Genomic DNA, 17,326 nt, shown 5'->3' on the forward strand with positions numbered 1-17,326 from the left:
GGGCACCGAGCGAAGGTCGACATTTCAAAACAAACCCCGTGCCCTAGGTGGTTGGGTGTCGCTGCTTGCATGTCTCTGAACAGCTTCATTCCCATGTGCATCGTATTTTGAGGCTTTCTACCTGCAGAACTTTTACCTGTCTGGGCCCAAGGTACCTCAGATGTGACACTAACCCATCACGGTACACTAACGTCCTTCGTCAGACACCACGGGAAGCGCACGCTTCACTTATCACACAGTACTGCTACTTCTCAGGAACAGGCGGGAGTCAAAGGACAACCCCTGAGGTATTTCTGCATGCTCTCTTGCAACTTCTACTCATCAGTCACTAACCTCTTCTCTGCTTTTTTGTTCTTTTTAGCCCATTTTTAGCCCATTCGCATGGCATCTGTTATAGCTCCATTCTTGGCACTTGTGTTCCCACGAAAGCTGTCCCTTTCCCTCGGATGCTGCTCGTGACTGCTTTGGGACAGATCGCCTCTGGCGAGGTGGCCACAGAAAAGCTTCAACTGCATCGTCACCTCTGACCGTGCTTGCTCCCTGCTCGAGACACTCCTCAATTGGAGCGCTCCCCCCTCGCCCCAGCGACGCCATGGCGTCGCCGGCAGCCGGGCCGGGCAGCGAGAGGCCCGCGGCCCCGCAGGGGCCGGGCCGGGCCGAGCCGAGCCGAGCCGAGCCAGACTGGGCCAGGCCAGGCCGAGCCGAGCCAGGCCGAGCCGAGCCAGGCCGAGCGGCCCGCGCTCCCAGGCGACCCGCGAGCGGCGGCGACCCCGCCCCTCCGCCACGCACCGACACCTCACCAGCCCCAACCCCCTCGTCTGATGCAATTCGTTTCCCCCCTTGCTTTCGGCCGCAGGCCAATCACGGGCTAGTCTGGGCGCATCGTCACGCCGTCCCGGCCAATGAGGAAGAGCCACGATAGTAGAAATCCGGGCGGGGCCGCAGGGAGCGCAGACGGCTCTGAGTCGTGGCGCCGGGCAGCGCGTCGCCTCCCGTTCCGTCCCGCTCCATCTGCCCGGCCATGGCAGCGCTGCCCGGTGCCGCAGCCCCCCGGCTGCTCCTCATCCCCAGCAAAGCGGCCGAGCCCCCCAGCCCCGCAGCCGGCCGGCATCTGTCCGTTGTCCTGCCGGCAGGAGCCGCCCCCAGCCCCCAGGGCCTGGAGGCCCCGCAGCCGGCCCGCAAGCGGCAGCGGCTCACCCATCTGAGCCCGGAGGAGAAGGCCCTGCGCAGGTGAGTGGGGGCCGGCCGTGGGGGCCCGCCGCGGGGAACCCGCCGCGCTGACGGCCGCCCTGCCCTGCAGGAAGCTGAAGAACCGCGTGGCGGCCCAGAGCGCCCGGGACAGGAAGAAGGCGCGGATGACGGAGCTGGAGCAGCAGGTGGTGGAGCTGGAGGAGGAGGTAAGGGGCGGGTGGGCCCGCGGGGCGGGGGGCGGCCGTGGCCGGCACTGCGGCCTCCCTGCTCCACGGCTCTCTGCAGAACCAGAAGCTGCTGCTGGAAAACCAACTCCTGCGGGAGAAGACGTGTAACCTTGCTCTGGAGAACCAAGAGCTTCGCTGCCGCCTGGGTTTAGATGCTCTGAAGACGGAAGAGGAGAGCGAGCCCAAGGTGAGCCGTCTGCCGCGCCGGTGGCTCGTCTCCCCCTTTCTGGGCAGGAGCTGCCGAGAGCTGCCGTGCTCCGAGAGGTAGCTGCGTGGCGGTGGGCGGGGAGGAGTAACCCTCGGGCTGAGGCTGCCATGCTGTGAGGAGGGATACTTGTCTTGTCCCCCAGGTGGAGGCTTAACGTAACACTTGTCCCCCAAATGGAGGCTTTCCCACAGACTGAGTGGGTAGCGGGTCTGAAGAGGATGCCACTGGTAGTGTGGGAGATAGCAAGCTGACTAGTCCCAAGCTCTTTTAAGATTTTCATCTGCCTCTTTGCATTATGTTCTAGAAATGAAGCAGTAACTGTTAGTCATGTATGCGTGTCTCAAAAGAACGGGGTATAGTGGAGGAGGTCAGGCTCTCATTGAAAAGTGGTGAACAAAACAAATCTGCAAATGTATGGAAGTTTGAGCCAGCTTTGGAAGTGGTCTTACCTTCAGGTTCCTACTGCACAAGCATGTGGAGAATCTAATGTTGGAAGCCTTTGCAGGAAGGGAATGATCTTCAGGATTATGTACTGTACTGTTTGCCAGAATGTTTGTGGTGACTGACTGGATTTTTTCCTTGGCACAGGTTGTGAAGGAATCGCAGGTGGATGAGATTAGATTGGTGACCGGGTCCGCTGAGTCCGCAGCACTCAGACTACGTGTTCCTCTGCAGCAGGTGCAGGCCCAGCAGTCACCATTTCTGATAACTTTCACATGGATTCTGATGGCAGTGACTCTTCAGACTCAGAGGTGAGCATCCACTCCTATCCAAAATGCCCATGAAATTCAGAACCACTGTGGGTTTAAGGCTAGTGTCATCACTTCTTGATGTGAAGTCACTTGATGACTTTCCATACTTGTCTTGTTTTCCAAGTCCTGGAATGCCATACTGTGGCTCAAAACAGCTGTGTTAGGCTGTATCCAGTGAGTACAGGAGTTTGTGCAACTTGAACAAGTCCAGTTTCCATAAAATCTTAGAGGATATTGCCTGAAACAGTCTCTTAGCTCTTACAGCAAAAGTGTACAAATACCAAAAGCATACTATGCTTTTACTGTTGTTGAAAACGAACTTGATTATTTTGCTGATGTGCTAGCACTTAGCAAAGCTGTTCAAACTTAAAGCCTGTCCCTTATGAATGACTTCCAGAAATGTAAGGACAGGCATCTTCCACCTTTTAAAAAACCAAACCAAAACCTCTAACTTTAGTCATGGGCAGGTCTGCCTAAGCCAGGTTCTGGTACTTGCTCTGTGGAGCCAGCAGGTAGTGTGGTGTTAGTACCTGATGGGTCCAAGATCTTGAGGAGTTTCTAACGGAGGCTGTGAATATCATGTGCATGTAGAATTCTATGGGGATTGCCAGTACCCTTACAAAAAAGTTAATGGACAAAGAATTTCTGAAAGAGAAGTAACTGCCTTAACTGTCTGTTCTGATAGCGGTGGTGTTGGTGAAACTCCTAGTCCTATGATGACATCAGTGTGTTTTAACTTCCAGATGAGGGTTAATAGATGCCACAACTGATGTTTTGCTGTAACAGTAGTAGGCTGTGTTTCTAAAACAGTATTTCATTCTGCAGTCTGATCTTCTACTGGGCTTTCTGGACAGTCTGGACCCAGAGATGTTTCTCAAATACACTGATTCAGAGTCAACGTGCCTGGAAAAGCTGGAGGAAGAGATCTGTGGAGAAACAAATTCCATACCAACCTCCCCCTCTCCCTCTTTGGGGTCCCCATCAGCTAAGCTGGAGGCCATTAATGAACTGATAAGGTTTGACCATGTGTACACAAAGCCCCTAATACTGGAGATTCCTGTTAAAATGGGCGACCAAACTAATATGCTAGTGAAAATTGAGGAAGTATCTCTCTCTCCATCTGAAGACAAAGCTATCTCTGAGGTCCCAGTATCTGTGAAAGAGGAACCTGTAGACAGCTTCATGCCTGAACTGGGCATCTCTCATCTGCTTTCTTCTCATCATAGCCTTGCAGCCTCAAGCTATCTGTTGGATGCTTGTAGTGACTCTGGATATGAAGGATCCCTGTCACCCTTCAGTGACATGTCCTCTCCACTTGACACTGACCATGTGTGGGAGGATAGCTTTGCCAATGAACTCTTTCCCCAGCTGATCAGTGTCTAACTCAGTAGTGTTAACTCCCCTTGGATAACTATCCTGGCAGGATAACAGGATATGCCCCTTTGGGGTGTGTGGGGGGAAATCTATGCAGAAAAGTGTTGCTCACTTTTCTACCCATGCTAGTAGATGGAGTGATGGCCAATGCGTTTCTCCTGGTATGAAAAAGCCTAGGGTGTCCTGTCCTGCCCTCCACCCCATCCCCATCAGTGTTGGCTTTGTTTATCAATAACTTGCCAATTCTATGTGAACCTGAAAATGTTCATTTTGTTTCCCATTTTTTTAACACCCAAAACTGCAGTGGGATATTCATGTATAGACAAATGGGTTAAAACTAAATAGTCTGTACATCTGACTGATTTACTATGTAAATGCTTGTTTTCCATTTGCTATGTAGAGTTGCTTTTTCCATTTAATATTTAACTGTATTGGTGCAATTAAAGTGCAATGCAGCTCACTGACCCTTTTTTGCTTTGGATCTTGGTGGGGTGGGGAGAGTATCCAGGCCTTGCACAATTTGAAACTATAGAAATTTTAAGAGATTAGGTGTCTTGTCCTTATACCACCTCAATGCACCAATCCAGCAGCGCTTCTATGGTGTATGTAGCTGGATGCTTTAGTGGCTTCTTTCTGGGAGCACTCCATGTTGCAAACTCTGTTTGAGGTAGATAGGTTTGTATGATGGCCAGAGCTGCTAGAGCAAAATCTGCAGTCTGAATAGGGAATGCGGGTGGCAGTAACTTGATGTCTGAATAAAATTACTGTAATATCTTCCTGTTGGCAAGTTACACCATTGAAAATGCTGAGTCTGAGTGAAGGTAGGCACATTTCAAGTGGTATGTCTAGTGTTTGTGAAGCAGTGTGGGACATATATGGGGTGAAAAAGGTGCAGATTCTGTGTTACCACAGGAATTCCTGAAGGATAAAATTGACTTTGCAGGAGCTAATTTCAAATGCTACAGTAGGACTCTCTGTTGTCCTCATGCATTTGTTCCAACATCACAGTATTAAAAACACTTGAATTTGAGTGGAGAAGAAACTGAAATTTTGTACTGAAAGTGTGAGAGCTGTTCCAGGTGTTTGCCCAACTGTTCTTGGTTTGAGTGCTATTTCACGTCTTGCATTAAATTTAGACAAAAATAACTTGTGGCAGGGGAGGGAAGGAAATGGGGGATGGGACAGGAGGGTATTGGTCAGTAACATTCAAGGTGACTTGACTGCTTTGGAGTACAAACTTGAGTAACCTAGCTTGTTGTAATAAAGCATTCTATCTGAATATTGGATAGCAGTAAAAATTACAGCTGTGCAATATAGCAGAAACTTAAAACAAGTTGAACTCCTAAGTAGTCTAAGTTGCTTTACTTTCAAGCTGGAAAATAGGGATGACTGCAAGAGGACCCTTAGTACCTAATAGATGTGAGTTAAAAAAAAAAATGGATGAGTGAGAATTTGAGTAGTTTTGCACTACTTTTGTCAGTATTATTGGAACTTCATATGAAATTAAAAAGAGTTTCAGTACAGCAGAAATTATGTAAGGAAGAAGTTTCATTTCTCTAAAACTCAGCTCTACATTTCCTAGCCTAGAAGTCAAAGACATAGTTTACAGGGATAAGTATGTAGTTGAAAGTAGCACCTGTAGAAGGACTGGTATTTCACATACTTTCCTCAGGGGTACAGGAAGGCTGAGACTTGCACACCAAAGATGTGCAGCCCATCTCACTGCTCTTGTGGCCATTGTTCCTGTTCTCATGCAGACAACATCTGGCCTCTAAAAGGTAGTGCTACAGAAGACTAAACATAGTGACTGATGGAGCTGTGTCTCTGTTCAGTGCTGCAGTACTTGAGGCAATGTGTGTGTTCTTGTGAATTTGATGTTTGAGTCTCTGTAGACATAGCCTGTTCTGCATGAGGCTCTTGCTTACTCTTGCTTCTTCAGGAGCTGATCCCAATTGTAGATGAAGTGGAATTTTTGGCGATATACACTATCTCCCTTAACCTGAGATATCAAGGGTGTTTCTCAGTCCAGTTTCACTCATGTGATGTTTAGCATCAGAATTGCATTTTCTGTGCACCTAGACAAGCTACTGTGACTAAACCAAGCACTTCATGAGCATGACAACTGATAACCAACCATTTTAATAGCTACTGAAAGGCCTTTGCCAAAAGAGATGAAAATCAACGAATTAATGAAATCAACTATATAAAGTTAATACTTTGCTGCCTGAACATCTTTTTTTGATCTTTCTTCCCTTATTAAGGTATTTAAGAAGAGTGTGAACAGAGGTAAGAAGGCTTGCCATATATTATGGATTGATTTAAATACAGTTTCTGCTATTAATAATGTAAGGGCAAGTCTCTGTTTTGGGTTAGCTGTGTTTTAGCTTAACTAATGCAGCAAGAAATGGTGGCACAGCAAAAAGGCTTCACTGAGCACTCAAGAACCTGCCTGGAAAACTTTAACATCCATCTGTGTCTATGCGCTGCCCCCCAGCCCTCCCTGGTTTCTGTTTGGGCTGTCTTCACCTTAAAGGTATAGAAATCGTGTCATTTCCTTAAGAAATTTGAGGGGGAAAAAGAAGGCCAAAATCAAAGGAAGTAAAGAGCAGCTTAAAGCTCACAGACTGTAACACCTGATACCTGCACAATTGTGCTTTTTTTTCCCCAGCAATGCTTAAGGCAGTTCTTTGTTTTCATGCTAGCTCAGGTTAAGACATAGCAACATTAACTGACAGGATGAGGAAGAGCGGAGGTGAAGAGTTAATGTGAACTCTCTTGGCAAACTGCTTGAGAGAAACTTCTTATACGGGTTGCAACAGACTTCTTGGGGAAAGAGTGACCTTTGTTTTCAGTGAATAAGGAAGATGATCACAATTCTTACATTCAGCTTTTGATGCACCATTATAAAGGCAGTGCCCAGTATCATCGTAATACTATGACACATGTCGTAATAACTAAATCCAAGTACTCAAAGAGTAATTCAGCTCAGACCAAGACCGAAGTAGGGCAATCTTTTACCAAATTATAGAGGGGCACTGAAAAACATAGCTGCCTTAAAGGAAAAAAAAAAACCAAACAACTGGAAAAGCTGTCTAGGCAGGAAATGGCTCTGGGCAACTCTCTAAGCTGTTGTGTTTTTCTTTAAGACAAAAGTTGGTGGAAAAACTGAAAGACTTGCCACCACTGACATGTCTGACAGACACTGAAGTCCAACAGCTGTACGTGAGTGGTACACTGAAATAGGAATACATGCAAGACATGGCCATCCTAAGCAAAAAATCCTGTACCAGTCAGCAGCCTTGCCTGTGCTTAAGCCTTAAGCAAGATAACAACCAGAAAATCCAACATTGTAAAGGACTGCTTCAGACAACATTCAGAACAAAAAACCTTATACCTCTAGTGCATATTACTTTCCTTTGTTCTTAAAGCCAGCCAAATTACAGTTCTCAGCTGCTGGGTGAGCTTCTGCTCCAGTAATTATTCTGAGCCAGTGGTATGAGAAAGATCAGTGCTCACAACTTTGAGATTTTAAATTGCTTTGATTCATTAAAGTAGTTAGTGGTGCGTTGAACCAGCATCTTGAGTATAGTTTGATAGCTGCACACAGCTTTGATAGCTGCAAGCTTTTTGGGTCTCCTGTAAACTGAATGCAACTTAAGAGCCTGCCCTAGAGCAGCCAAGTGCTTTGAAGCAAAGGCTGCTACCGCAGCAGGGGGAGGAAGTGGTGGTGGTGTAGATCCCCTTTTCTCCACCATAATCGCAGCAGCTGCCAGTTCTCACATTGAAGTAGAGCACTGCAATCCTCAGAATCATCCTTGTGCTACCACAAATAGAACAAGGCAAAAGGATAAGAGTGAATGCGGTGAGTGGTACGGAGCAGAAAGCAACTGTCTTCTGCTCAAGGAGTAACTGCTGCAGCATGTCCTGCTGCTGCCCTAGCAGGCAGGAAAAGCACTTATGTTCTGTGGCCCAGAACACCTTGGTGTGGGGACTGAAGCACTTCACTGGTGCTGCATCTTTGTCCCTCTCTTCGCTCCTGCAACAGGCTGCTCTGAAGGCTGGAAGACCTGTCATTTTGCCACCCCTCTGCCTTCCTCCAAAGCTGCCTGCCTGACATGGCTCTTCTACCCAAGCAGCTCGGATCGGTGCCTGTAGCCACCACCTGTCTCTGGAGGGCTAGACCTGTGCTGTTCGGCTGTTGCAGCACCATTTGTGAACATGCATTGGATGAATTGTGAAAGTGATGCAAGATGAAGTGAAACAGATGATCCTCAACACTGCCTATTGAAAATTGCTTCTGTATTCTGATTAGTAACTTCCCAGGTGCAGTTTCCCAATGAACGTGCCAGCAACACCACCACCCTGTGACCTCGTGCAGCACTGTGTGCTTGGCGGGCGCCGACAGCTACTGCCCACTCTTGGTAGTGCATCATTTAACTTACCTCACAGCTGAACACAATTTGTGTCTCGATGAGCAACAGATTTTTAAAAAAGTCAGGGAAAATTCTGTTACAGAAACATTTCCATCATATTTGGAAATGGACTGTTTGATAGGTTCACACCCAAACCTTGTTAAGCACAGCAGACAAAAATGTGCAATGAAGTAGTATTTACACTGTTTTGCTTCCCTTTTTCAACTTTACAGCTACAGGTATTTCCTGGCATGCTTTATCCTGACTTACTGGTAGCATTAGGTTCCAAGACACACTACTAATATTTATTGAGACCTCTTCTGCTAAAAGCACACAAATAGTTCTTGTTGGGCATCTGGAAGCCTAATAGCATTCAGAGTTTCTATTAGCACTAATATTTTTTACCAGAACCAAGTCCACTTAGGTGCTACCAAGGTGGGATGAGGCTTTTTTTTTTATATATATATATATATTTATATAGTGTATCAACATCCACAGATTAAAGTGTGAGAATTTAAACTATCAGCAGAGGATCTTTATCTGAGATCTTCCTGTAGATGAGAGATGCTAAGTTAAACTAAACCCAAGCAATGCTGGGGTGGCAGAGGGAAGAGTAACACACACGCAGAGCAGCAGATTTCACCTTTGCAGTATGCTTCCTTAAGATGACTGCTTTCTGATTGCTCTAACTTCTGTTTTGGAGTCCTACTTGCCTCACAACAAGCATGGATCCAGACCCAGTGGTTCACAGGTATGTTACATCTGTCTTTGATTGAATAAATCATCTGTGATAGAAGCCACACATCTGCTCTAGCTAACTGATACAAGGCGCAGGCTCTGGAACAATTACAAGTCCAGTTCCACATCCATGCCAAAGTAAATTCTGCCCCTCTCCACAGGGTTGGCTCTGTAGCTGGGATACTCCTCCCATCTCTACAATCTCTCAGCCACATCCCCAAGGAGACTCTCAGCCAGCCAGGAAAGCCTTGCGCAATCCTAAAAAGGTTGGGTTTTACACTACTCTTCTCCTCTCTCTGACTCTGCGTTAAGAGAAGTATTTAAGTCTTGTCTAAATCTACAATACAATTTAACAGAGTCAATGTTTGACTCAGCCTAGAAACCTCAGGTGTTTTTATTATTTTTTAAAATATAAATCTGAAGTGCTATTTTTCCCTCATTTTGAAAGAAAAGGTAATACTGGTCTAGCACACCCATCTTTATCCTTCAGCTGCTTGAAAAACTCTTGAACAGAAGATGTTAAACAAAAGAGCAAAGTGTTACATTCCAATAAAGTAGTTATTAAAATTTGTTTTAAAACTCCTCAAACATTTCTTGATTTTATACAGAACTAAGCAAGCTAGGCATTCTTAATTTTAGTCTGAAGTAAAATGAGAGATCTGAAAACACAAGCTATAGCAACACCTTTTGGTACCCCTCTGCTTTGTTAGAGGCCTTTGGGTCATGGCAGATTTACAGCAACTCTTCCTTTCTGGCAGCTTCAGGTTTATTCTACCCTGCTGTTGTCCTCCCCTGTCCTGTTGAACACCATGGAGGAGAGAAGTCACATGCCCTTGGGACTATGTAGTTAAACTAAAAATCTTCTTAGGCCAGAAGAGTATTTTACCCTGCAGTTGAAGGACTGGACATACTCTCCCAAGATTTTCACTTTTATTAGGAATGACACACAGCCATCTAAAAAATATTTTAGAAAATTTATTCAAAACTGACATACAAAGGGTGATTTGGTCCCAAGAGAAGACAGACCAGAATCGGATCTTCCGTATTTCAAAATAAAGTTTTTCCCTAATACTGCATCAGATTTGCCATCCCGCTTGTAAACAGCATTCATAAAAGTCTTTTAAGGAAGCCAACAACAAATGAAACTGTTACAAATACAGAAGTTTGAAAACACCCAGTAATTCGTTCTCTCTTACCCTCGCCAAATAATTGCTATAGCAAGAATCTTGCTCAGTCCTCCTAGATACTTGATTCCTGCTCTACTCCACTCTTCTCCTCCCCCATCAAGTTAAGCGATTCAACCCTGTTCTCTGCTATCACAAGGGCAGAAATGAATTATGAAAAAATTAAAATAAATGTTTTCTACCAAAGAAAATTTCTTGGACACAGTTTTTCCCCATCTCACGGTCTTTGTCAATAGTCCACCACTATATTCTAATTTCAGATGGTAGAATAACGGGTCAGCAATGCCGTATTAGCATCAAACAATTAAGAGGAAATATACCTCTGAAAGTCAACCTTTGGTACCAACATAACAGGAAAAAAGTATGCTTAAAAGCCATCTGCAAAATTTTCTTCTTCTGCAAATTTTATACGCAATTTGTCATTTTTAAGAGGAAAAAAACCAGCATCTAGATTTGATGTATTTAGGCCTCGCACAGTTTTCTACATCCTCCGTCGCAATTTCAGTGTTGCTGAGGTGGTTTCATCAAATTTTTGAATTTTTTATCCTTTCTTTTCAGTTTATTTAGGATTCAGAGCTGTCAGCTAAAACAGTTCCAACCTTGAACTTTCACTATAATCCCACAAGCTTAAAAACAGGTCATTATTTGGAGGCACCACATTTTCTACGCGCAGTGACTGCAGCCTTCTCCAAACTGCATTGCTTTACTTTATACTCAAGTGGTGTAGCATGTCAAAGGCTGTAGATTTTAAGCATGTTCAGCAGCTTAGTAATACATGAGAAATTTTACACAGTACATGCAAGAGATTTATAGCAGACCCTGAAATGAGATTAGACATAATAGCAAGATAAAGCTGCACACGTTCTCCAACTTAATAAAAGTTCCAGAATGGTAAAGTTAGACACCAGTTTCCAGAGTAATACCTATTCAAATGTTGGAATGTTTTTAGTGAAGCTCTGAAATGTTTTAGCAAGAGACAGCAAATTTCACACAACCTTCAACAAGAGCAGCAAGATAGACAGGATTTAACAAATAGGGCTATCTTTTGAACAAAGCTTCTGCTGTCAGCCAAAAGAAAAAGGAAGGATGACTGCAAAAAGAGAAGCTTGATTTTGAACTATCGACTATGGGTTATTCAACAGTAAAAAATATGATCACAAAGACTATCAATTAGCTGTGTAAAGGAAGAGTAGGTTTTCTTATGCAAACAGCTGTGTTACTGTGTACTTGCTCCTTTATGTTAGCAAGATGTCTTGGGATTGGGATGCTAAGACTCTGAACAGAACCTATTACTTTGAAAGGAATTCCTTATGAAAAGCCTCAAATCAGATATCTCTGAGAAAGCTCAAGGACTTAAGAACAGAAGATAAGATTCTCTGCCTTGTTTAAGGGTTTTAAGCATAATGGAACTGTTGTGCATTGAGAAAAGGTACAGGCAGTAACTCATTGAGGATTCCTTTTCTGAACACCCTAAGCAGGGTACAAAAGTCTTTTGGCATACATCTGTATAAAATATGTGACATTATGTTAATGGCACGTGTTCTGGCTTAAATTTTAAGTCTAGATTCCCTCAGGAAGAAGACAAGCATCTTTTTTACTGCACCACCAATGCCAGCAGTCTCAAAGTTTGGGACTTGGTTACAGGGAATAATCGGCTCCCTGTTATCCGATTTACTTACAATGTTTATCAGAATTAAAGGATGCCATTTATTTAGTCAAAAGTTACACTGTCTTCAACTGACTTTCCAACTCGATGCATACGGAGAATCACAGCACAATGTAAAATGTCAATCAATTGGCTGAGAACCACTTTTCTCCAGACTTTGCATCATTTGGGGAGGGGAGCATCAAAACCCCACAAACACAATTTAGGAGCCAATGAACCAAAGATGACTAAAGTTAGTAGGTATCTTGCAAGTGAGTAGCTGGTTTTACTTTCTACAAAGCAGGAGACTTATGCTCAGCTGTAACATTCCTTCCCTACCACACTGCAGAAGGTGTAATTTCTACATTTGAGTTTACATCAAGTACAAACCAGCCACAGATGAAATAGCCACAGATGAAATAATAGTGTCAAAAGCTGTATTTCCATAGGGATTGCTTTTCTATCTGTGACTAGACTCAAAAGTATTTCTTCCTTTCCGTATCTTTTTGTAATTCAAATTAAACTAACTGACCAAGCACAGTATGTGCACCAAAGTCTTAATGGCTCAGTAAGTGAAAGATGCGGCTTAAGCCACAGTTACATTCAATATTTGGATTTTATACTTTACCAAGGACAATTAAGAGGATATTTCACCACTAAGCAAGATGGAAAGCTACTTCCTTCTTCCAAAGGCCTCTGGATTACCTTCTCAGTAAAAAGGAGAATATTTAACAGACAGGAGTACAGAAATCTTGGGTTTTTTTCAGCTTCCTTAAGTTGTGTCTGGCCAATCCACGTTCTTATGATCGTTAGTAGGTAAAACAAAAACAAGTAATAAAACCTCAGATTCACACATCAAACCAGAAAGAAAGAGGGAATCAAAAAAACAGCAACAAAAAACATCAGAAGCTCACCACTTCCAGTCTAAAAATCTGGCATCTACAACTCCATTTCTTCTTCTGCACACCCAGAGATTCCCAAACTAGCATACGGATCTGGAGACATGACAGTCTGTTGTGATTCAGGGAATGTTTCAGTCTGTGGGTCAAAAGCAGCTCTTGGGGTTGACTGCTTAGCTTGACACTCTTCTGTACTCTGCTGCTTGAAGTTCTTAACAGAAACAGGCTTCAGTTTCTCTGTGAGAAATTCAGGAAGAGGTTTCCAAAGCACCAGCTCCATAGAAGGACGGCTCCTGGAAGGGATGGAGTCTCAGTTAAATTTAAGTTCTCCAATCACAACTATTAAATGCAGCAGACCAGTGAGTATCTTCATCCTTTGTGCTAGCCTGGAACTATATTCCAGGATCCATATACCTTTTTTCCCTCCCCCCTATTAAACTTCCTCTTCCTTAACTAGTTCCATTACTTCTAGTTCTAACCCTGTATTTTCTTTCTTTTCTTTTGCACCAAACTTGACCACCACTGTCGGTCACACTTCAGGACCTTCTTCTTTTGGAAACTCACATACATAAAAATCAAGATATAATGGTTTATTCAACAAATTTCACTCTGTACAAATCAGGAGTACAAAACAGACAGTTTCATGACCACTATAGTTACACTTACTTCTCTTTTACATTAGGATAGTTTTTCCTATTTTTGACCAGATGAATGGTCTGTTATACAACATTGGCTGCATCATGCAGTAATTAAGGACATCTCCACAAACATGAGAGTGGGTCTCTCTTTTCATTTGCATGTGTTAGCTACATAGCACCATGATTTCCTCCAGAACTTACATAGATTCTATTATTTTCTTTGTCAGGACTTCACCAAAATCCCTCTTCATCCCTTTTTTAAGGGTATCTGACAGGATAAGAGTGGGCAGATTGCTAACATTTCCATCAGCATGAACTTCCTCATCTTCATCAATTATCCTAGGAATGGAGGGGGAAGAGGGAGATTAACACTATTGAGCATACTGTTAACAGGCACATCCACTGCAGACTACAGTTATATCTACGTGCACTGCATTGTACAGTGTAGATATCCAACCTAGGCTGGGTACCAGAAGCAGCGGGGCCATGTTAACGTGAGTCTCTCTTGGGCCAAGATACCCTAAGAATGACTGTTGCCATAGAAGCCACTTGAGCAGCTATGCCACTTCTGGTACCTGAGCTAGCTTTGTTATCCCTGCATTGTCCAGCAGTGCGCAATGCAGACATACACTAAGAGAAAATAAACAGATTCACTTCAGGGGAAGGTGTATGATTCAGTCACATTACAAGAGTGAGTCTCAGTTACGCAGGAACTTCGCCTGCTCAATTCCCCACATCTTAACTTTGAGAATTATTGAAAAGCTACTGAATACAGTTCTTAACCTTTAAGGACATTGCACCAATTTCTCAGAGATTAAAACGGCACAAAAAGTTGAAGCATTTAGAACAAACTGGAGGTATCTCCTTTGGTTTTGGTAAACCTTTTAAAGAAAATTTAGCAGAGTAGCTAGGAAGGATGGGGAACAATCCTTTGAGAGGTCCAAAGCAGACTTTGTAATGCAGATACAGCCAGATAATAAAGACATATAGCACTACTCTGATTTACCCATGAAAAAATAAAATAATCTAACAGTACCTTGCTTCCCTTCACGCATCATCTATGGAGTAATCATCTAAAAAAAAATCTTGTTTTATAATTTATGTAACTTTTGGCTTTTCTAACAACTGTCTGCAGTGGTCATTTTAGGTATTTTGGAATACTAGCTCAACTGCAGTCAACTGATATATACACATGACATTCCCAGAAATCTTTCAAAGGCAAGAATGCACAGTATATTTACTAAATGATTGCAACAGACTGCCCGAAGCCACCCCATTACCCCAATATCAAGCCATTTGGTATTGAACAGCAAGATGAACCTCAGTCTTATTGCATACGTGCAGAGATCTCTCTGGTTCATGCTATTCTCTACACTGACAAATTCACATCTATCTTGAGCATTTAGAAGTATTAATCATAGAACAAGCTTCAATTGATTGAAAAAAGCTGAGCTCAAGTCTGACCAGATAACATCAGTTAAAATTTGAGCTCTGGAAACTCACAAAAGAGCATAAAACCCCATTATGATATACTGATGCTGCGTAATGATTGTGAAAAGGTGGTTATTTATTCAGCATCTCTTGCTGTAGCACCCTCAATTTCAGATCATAGTATCAGCCCCAGGACTCATAGGACCACAGGTAGCCTAAAAAGAAATCACTTGAGCAGAAGGTTCATCTCAGACTTACAGTAGTGTTATCACATTGCTAAGTGCTAGATTTAACCCTTAATGCCCACCAAAAAAGGGAAAGCTCAGCAAAGCCAGTCTACTCAATCCCTGCATTTACCTGTCCTCAATTTCCTGAAGCTTCCTGCGAGCAACCTCGCATTGCTGTTCCCCCATTGTCTGATCCATTTCTTCACAGGGAATTTCTAACATGGCAGTTTCAGGACCGCTGCCACCATACTGACTTGCTACCTCCCCAGCTGCCTGCTGACCTGCACAGAGAATCCATTCTTCAGTGTTGGGATTCAAAGGGCAATTTTTGGCTCCTGTCAGTCTCTTCTTCCTCACAGGACAACTAGGAAACAAAATAATTTTACAATTGTCAAAAGAGAAATGTGGCATTCTACAGGAAAAAATGTTATAGAAAGTCATGTGCATTTCAACAGGTTTGACGTACTATGGAAACACAACCTCCACAAAGAAAATAAATCCACATTACTCTTAATAAAATGTGGGTACCTATGCAAGAAAATCAGTGCTACACAATTAATTAGGTAACTGAAATGGATCTGGGCTTATGTGCAATTCAGGGGAAGAGTTCCAGATGGAAACAATGACAGAATTTCCCTTCCTGCGTATGTCGTAGATGAGATGTGCTCAAATCGTTATAGAAAACAAAAAGCAAATTAAGATTTTTTCAGGCTATAAAAGACAAATTTAATTTACCCTTCCGCCTCTTCTTCTAGCTTATGCTTCTTTCCACAGCGAACAGAGATACTGCAAAAGAAAAACAAACGGTTATTTAGCTTCTAATTATATCTTCCAGTGACATTGAGATTTTCAAACAATATTTTCCTCCCTTTTAAAATTTCATTTGCAGCTCAGAGCAACAGTCGCAGTGTGTCACCAGCTGTGAAGGGAGTGGAAGTTTTGGACAATAAATGACCACTTTGTTCCAAAGAAAGTCAAAGAAGACTGTAATTACTCAGTTCTCCGAGCAGAATTCCATGCTAATTTCTCCTCCTTTACGTTATTTATTTTTTCCACAAGGGGCAAGACCAATTTTTGCTAAAATTCAAATGCTTCAAGAAGCAACACGTGATCCAACTTCAGTCTCTTAATACATTGTCTCACAGCGACATACTCAAATTAAGTATGACCAAACAACGTTTTATGGAATAATTTAAGTTTTTTGTATGTATGAGAAGGAGCAAGTTTTTTTTAAAAAAAAAGCACACGAGCTTAAAAGCACGTCAAGATGTTGGTAAACTTAATCACATTTCTTTCCTTTTAGAAGGCTCCTTCATCCCCCGCCAACAAACTTCAAGGCCGTAAGACGAGCGCAATACAATTCTAACATTGCACAAGTGAAACGCTACTAGAAGAGAACAAATTATAATCCGGCTTGAAGAGAAAACTTATTTCACACGGCCAGCGCAGCTGAGAAACACGTTCCTTCCCTTGTTCCAGCGGTAACTGGTTTTGCACTTACTGGCCGTGACCCTGCTGCTGGTGCAGGCCTTGCGGGTGCGCTGCGCTTGTGAAGGAGCCCACCGGGGCGACCGTCAAGCCCTCGTTGTAACTTCCAAGGGCGGCTAGAGAGGCAACGTCGAAGCTGCTTTGCAGATACAGGCCGGAGGAACCGCCGCTATCGGCACCGTCGTTTCCGTGCCCTGCCATTATCATCATGGGTGGCTGGAGGCGGTCGTGGCCGACGGCCCCGGGCTGCGGCTCGTCCCGCGCGGCTGCCAGCGGGCCGTGGCGGTCGGGGGCGGCGGCCGGAGCCTGGGGGAACTCCACGGCAGGACCCGCAGGGATGCCCCGACAGGATCTGCTCAGCGCTGCCATTTCCTGCTGCCGGGGAGAAAGAGGACATCAACGCCGCCCCTCCGCACCACCCAGCGGGCCAGCCCCCTCGGGGGGACCCGGGGCCGGCTCCCGCCGTGCTACGGGAGGCCCCGGGACCGCGGCCCGGCCCGGCCCGGCCCGAGGCGCTCCGGCAGGAGACCCGCGCTGAGGAGCGCTGGCGAGAGCCGCGGCGGCGCAGGTGAGCCGGCCCAGCGGCACCGCCGGCCGCCCCGGGCACCTCCGGGACCCGGCCCGCCCCGGCACAACAGCAGACGACAGCTGCCCGCCCCCCCCCCCCACCCGCCCGCGCCGCGGAGCGCTCACCGCCGGGCCGGGCCGGGCCCGGAGCTGGACGACACCGCCAGAGCCCCGGTCGTTTCCAGGCCTTTCGCCGCGCTTGGAGAAGGCGCGCGCGGGCACTCTGGGAGCTGTAGTCCCGGGCGGCGCGGCCCGCGGGGCGCGGCGGGAGCTGTAGTCCCGAGCGGCGCGGCCCGCGGGGTGTGAAGTCCTCGCCGGCGCCGCGGCCGCCGTGGTGGCCATGGG

The 17,326-nt window shown here is 45.0% G+C and overlaps 2 protein-coding genes across 4 annotated transcripts; one reads left to right on the plus strand and one right to left on the minus strand.

The window, feature by feature from the left end:
• Positions 1-940: 940 nt before the first annotated feature.
• On the plus strand, positions 941-4,782 carry XBP1 (X-box binding protein 1). The gene is given in 6 exon segments (XM_075516403.1): positions 941-1,230; positions 1,301-1,397; positions 1,477-1,605; positions 2,215-2,268; positions 2,271-2,378; positions 3,204-4,782. Coding segments are annotated over 6 exon segments (1,155 nt in total). The 5' UTR covers positions 941-1,021; the 3' UTR covers positions 3,762-4,782.
• A 5,080-nt stretch (positions 4,783-9,862) lies between these two features.
• CCDC117 (coiled-coil domain containing 117) lies at positions 9,863-17,283 on the minus strand. Of its 3 annotated transcripts, none has more exons than XM_075516407.1 (6): positions 17,108-17,283; positions 16,428-16,789; positions 15,662-15,712; positions 15,057-15,290; positions 13,470-13,607; positions 9,863-12,923 (listed from the first exon to the last, which is right to left on the minus strand). In XM_075516407.1, the coding sequence occupies exons 2-6, from the start codon at positions 16,781-16,783 to the stop codon at positions 12,671-12,673; spliced, it is 1,032 nt and encodes a 343-aa protein (XP_075372522.1). In that variant the 5' UTR covers positions 16,784-16,789; positions 17,108-17,283; the 3' UTR covers positions 9,863-12,670. The 3 variants fall into 3 exon arrangements, with proteins under 3 accessions (XP_075372522.1, XP_075372519.1, XP_075372520.1); XM_075516404.1 differs by having other exon boundaries at positions 16,428-16,786; positions 17,108-17,240; XM_075516405.1 differs by lacking the exon at positions 13,470-13,607 and having other exon boundaries at positions 17,108-17,259.
• Positions 17,284-17,326: the final 43 nt, after the last annotated feature.

This window comes from Mycteria americana, chromosome 13, assembly GCF_035582795.1.
Source record: "Mycteria americana isolate JAX WOST 10 ecotype Jacksonville Zoo and Gardens chromosome 13, USCA_MyAme_1.0, whole genome shotgun sequence".
Lineage (NCBI taxonomy): Eukaryota > Metazoa > Chordata > Aves > Ciconiiformes > Ciconiidae > Mycteria > Mycteria americana.

What these genes read in the sequence shown, in the direction of transcription:
- CCDC117 (XM_075516407.1), bottom strand. Translation starts at nt 16,783, where the DNA reads ATGGCAGCGCTGAGCAGATCCTGTCGGGGCATCCCTGCGGGTCCTGCC. An exon ending in CAGCAGCAGGGTCACGGCCA is followed by an intron (nt 15,713 to 16,427) that starts GTAAGTGCAAAA and finishes TTTCTTTTGCAG; the next exon opens with TATCTCTGTTCGCTGTGGAA. An exon ending in CTAGAAGAAGAGGCGGAAGG is followed by an intron (nt 15,291 to 15,661) that starts GTAAATTAAATT and finishes TTTGTTTCCTAG; the next exon opens with TTGTCCTGTGAGGAAGAAGA.